The following is a 4,403-nucleotide window of genomic DNA, read 5'->3' as shown; positions in this document are numbered from 1 at the left end:
AGTCTTTTTAATTCCAAGTCATAAGCTTTGCAGTCTCTAGAATTTACTGCGTGGTCACTTGGTCTGTTTAGCTTGGTGCAGTTTATACACTTTGACACTTGCGAATTGCACTTCCTGGTGGAATGTCTCCCTGAACATTTCCCACAGACTTTATCTTCATTCCTAGACTTGCAATCTTGTCCATACCTCTGACAGTGGTAACAGGTGATCACATGGTACCTATCACGTATGTTATAGATACCCCACACAAGTTTTGTGTTTTCAGCAATAAGAAGTATAGCTGGAAAGATATGTCTTTTAAGAAAATCATCAAATGCTTTTTGAAGGTACGATTATCCTGTCTATTTAAAAAAAAGAAAAAAAAGAAGAGTAGAAGAGGTATATGAGGGTTGTACCGCACATGTATCACACACGCTCGTACACTGTAATAGTATTTCTTATTTTTTGTATATTGTTGTTAATGCTCTCCCCTCTCACTTATAACTTGTTCATTCATGTATTTTTCTGTACCATTATGTTTGAATTTTTGTGTCGTTCTTGACTGGAACGGGTTGTATAAATACTCAAGCTCCGACCAAATAAAGTTCAGTTGCATTCCCGAGAGTCTCGCAGTTACAGCCCAACAGCTCGCCGCCACATTGGTGACCACTGGAGTGTTCAACTCCTTCCTGCTTTCCCCCTTGCTGTTATACCGTATTGTTTTATTATACCGCTCTCAGACACTGACTCTGCTATCAACGCCATGCCCCTGAAACCACCTTCCTTTGCCAGCGGAGAGGCGTTCACCTGGTTCCCGGGTGCTGAAGTCCAGTTTCGCTTGGAGGGCGCGACTCTGTCAAGCACCAAAGCTGATTACGTTCTGGCGGTCATCCCCGTGGACTCTTTCCCGGAAATCTCCTCCTGGAGTAGTACTCACCAGCACCGGGTGCCCGCATAGCGAAACTTTTTCAGCTCTCTCAACAACAATTGGGGGACCAAAAGGCTTTGCTCACCCTCAGGGAAATGCCCAGTATTGCTCGCCTGCAACCTGCCACTGACAGCTTGCCTCGTGATGGGGACCTACTTCGTGCCCTTTGGTTATGGCGCCTACACTAACCTGTATGTACTGTCAGCCCCGATGTCGATATTTTGCCCATGAAGGACCTGGTGACCAAAGTCGAAGCGCTTATGGACAGCAACTTTACCAACTTTCAGACCTCCATCAATGCCTGCACTCCTGACGAAGTGGACAACTACTCAACATCAAGTGAAGATGACGTGAATGCTGTAGGAAACGGACGCTTACCCATGACATGCTAAAGCGGTGTACAAAGCCGCCCACCAGCCACATATAACAAGCCTTGCTTATGCCTCAACCACTGTTCTCTCTAGCCACTCACCAACGCCCATCGGCCGCAGTTATACTATTACCACTCCAAATTCGGGGCTGCTATGAAGAAATTTGAGAATGGTTGTCAGTAGCCAGAAAACCCGTAAGTAGACCATCGCTCGTATCGGTGGCCTCCCCTGTCATAAATCTGCTGACATCCACCTAGTACCTGCAAACGGATCTGCAATACCCACCCTTGGTTATGAGACCCTCACGTTATCGTTGGGAAGTGCAAAATATATTTGGAATTTTCTCGTTGCTAACATCACATTGTCAATCCTTGGTTTGAATTTCCTATCACACTTCCACCTCCTGGTCAATATAGCTCACCGACGGTTAGTCAAAATCGGATTCGTACTCCTCAAGGCATCTCCAACCCGCCCTCCGAACTCGCTCCACATCCGCGCACCCACGGAGGCCTGTGCTCAGCTCCTCACATTGTACCCAGAAGTTTTCTGTCTAGAACTTTGTCAAATGCCCACGGTTCCCATGAAACATATTTATCACCATATAAAGATGACGGGCCTTCAGGTTTTTGCCAGATACAGACATCTGGCACCGGATTGTTTGGCAGCTGCTAAGCAAACGTTCACCGAAATGGAAGAAATGGGCATTTGCCAAAAGGCCTCAAGCCCAGGGTCGTCACCCTTACACATTGTCCTGAAGAAAGATGGCTTTCTATGTCCATTTACGGATTATAGGAGCCTTAACATGTAAACAGAACAGGATCACTACGCCTTTCCAAACATCGCTAGTGTGACCTCTTACTTGCACAAAGCGAAGGTTATCCCCATGCTCGACCTTCTGAAGAGGTTTTATCTGGTGCCGATGAACCAAAAAGACATCCCCAAGACTGCCATGACCACCCCCTTCAGTACATACATCTTCAATTACTCCTGTTTTGGCCTTCATAATGCTGGGTCCACTTTTCAACATCTCATGGACAGCATCTTTGGCAACCTCCCCTTCTGTGTTTGTTACGTTGACGACATACTTGTGTTCTCCTCCTCCAAATAGGAATACCTCTGTCATCTATGCATCCTGCTTGACCACCTTTAACAACGTAATGGCCTTGTAATCTGGTACGACCAGTGTACCTTTGGTGAAAACAAAGTAAATTTCTTAGGGCAGCGCATCACTACTGAAGGAGTCCACCCACCACCTAACAAGTTAGGAGCCGTTCAGAACTTCCCCATGCCTTCGACTGTCAAAGCACTACAAAAATTCTTGGGCATAATCAACTATTATCAACGCTTCCTGCTGGCCATCGCCGCCTCTTTTGCCCCCCTCTACACCACCCTCAAAGGCAAGCCTAAAGACTTGAAGTAGGGTCCCCTTGAAGAAGCAGCCATCTGCAATGCAAAGAGTACCCTATCAACAGCTGCTGCTCTTAGTTTCCCCGAGCCACATGCCCCTCTCCTACTCTCCACGGATGCTAGCGACTGCACTATTGGGGCAGTCCTCGAGCAGGTGATCAATGACTCTCTCCACTCATTGGCCATCTTCAGTAGAAAACTGTTCAAGGCAGAACCCGGCTACTCTACCTTTGATCGGGGATTGCTGGCGGTGCACTTGGCTGTTGCCACGTCTTAGAAGGTATGCTCTTTGTTATTCACTCGGACCATGTACTTCTAGGGCACACCTTCACTCGACAGTATGAAGCCTGGTTCGCCAGTCAACGGCGACATCTCTCCGCCATGGCTGAATACAATTTTATTCTTCAGCACATCTTTGGGAAAATGAATCCTGTCGCCGATACCCTGTCAAGAAACAAATTGGCCGCCATTCACCTGGGATTGGATTACAACGCCTGGGCAGAAGCCCAACAAAAAGATTCCAGAATATCAAGCATGTAGGACATCCTGCATTTCCCTCCGTTGGGAGGACGTCCCTCTTGATGTAGATAATGCCACCCTCTTCTGTAACGTTCGTGGATACCTTCTCTCATGTGCCGACAGGTGTTTGATTTCATTCATGGCCTTTTACATCCCTCGCACCGTTCGACTGTACAGCTACTGAAGGCAAATTTCATTTGGCATAGTATTACTAAGGATGCTAAGGATTAGGTCTGCACCTGTGCTTCATGCCAAACCTCAAAAGTTAATCGACACACTGATTCAGAAGGGTGTACCTTTCAACAACCTCAGCAGTACTTTGCCCTCATTCACATTAATGTTGAAGACCCCCTACGCACTTCACAAGGACATCATTATCAGTTTACAGTCATTGACCGCTCCGCTCATTGGCCTGAAGCCATTCCCTTGGAAACTGCGTCTGCCTCTTGTACATCAGCCTTGCTCTCTGGATGGATAGCGAGATTTGGTATCCCTGAGGATAATACAGGGGTACTATTTTCTCCTCTCAACCCTGTTGCCAACGGTATGGTTGAACGTTTTCACTCTACCCTCAAAGCAGCTTTGATATCCTGCTGCAAGGACTCTAATCGGTTTACCCAGCTTCCCTTGGTGCTCCTGGGACTAACGACCATTTCTAAAGATGCTCTGGATGTCTCCGCAGCTGAAATGGTGTATGGCGACCCGTTGATCATTCATGCTTAATTTCTTTCCACCTGGAACCTCCTCCAACAATCTCGAGTGCCTACGTTATGTTATAGTAAAATTTACTCCATGCTACAAGACATACAAACTCCCAGCTAAGCAACACATACTGACAGATCTGCACTCATGAATAGATGTTTTCCTGCGCAATGACACTAGCAAGCCTCCTTTAACGTTCCCGTACATGGGCCCTTTCCTAGTGATCCTTCGTGCGCTGAAAGCATTCCTCCTTGACATGCGTGGCAAAGAAGACTGTGTCTCCATTGATCCCCTAAAACTTGCTTATCTCCTGTCAGATGACCCGCCTAAAATATGCCTCTCAAGAGCAGGGTGGCAAGTTTCACATGTATGGGGTCGATCCATGTACTGCACGTGTATCACACAGGTTTGTACAATGTAACTGTATTTCTTATTTTTTGTATATTGTCGTTATCGCTCTTCCCTTTCACTGATAAATTGTTCATTCCTATATTTTC

The 4,403-nt window shown here is 46.6% G+C and overlaps 1 protein-coding gene across 1 annotated transcript; it reads left to right on the top strand.

Annotated features, from left to right (window-relative positions):
- The first annotated feature begins 1,134 nt into the window (after window positions 1-1,134).
- Window positions 1,135-3,927, top strand: LOC137646416 (uncharacterized). The gene is made up of 2 exons (XM_068379518.1): window positions 1,135-1,266; window positions 3,517-3,927. The coding sequence occupies exons 1-2, from the start codon at window positions 1,135-1,137 to the stop codon at window positions 3,925-3,927; spliced, it is 543 nt and encodes a 180-aa protein (XP_068235619.1).
- Window positions 3,928-4,403: the final 476 nt, after the last annotated feature.

Source organism: Palaemon carinicauda, chromosome 9, assembly GCF_036898095.1.
Source record: "Palaemon carinicauda isolate YSFRI2023 chromosome 9, ASM3689809v2, whole genome shotgun sequence".
Lineage (NCBI taxonomy): Eukaryota > Metazoa > Arthropoda > Malacostraca > Decapoda > Palaemonidae > Palaemon > Palaemon carinicauda.
The sequence above is the reverse complement of the archived record's forward strand: the minus strand, read 5'-3'. Positions and strand labels throughout refer to the sequence as shown.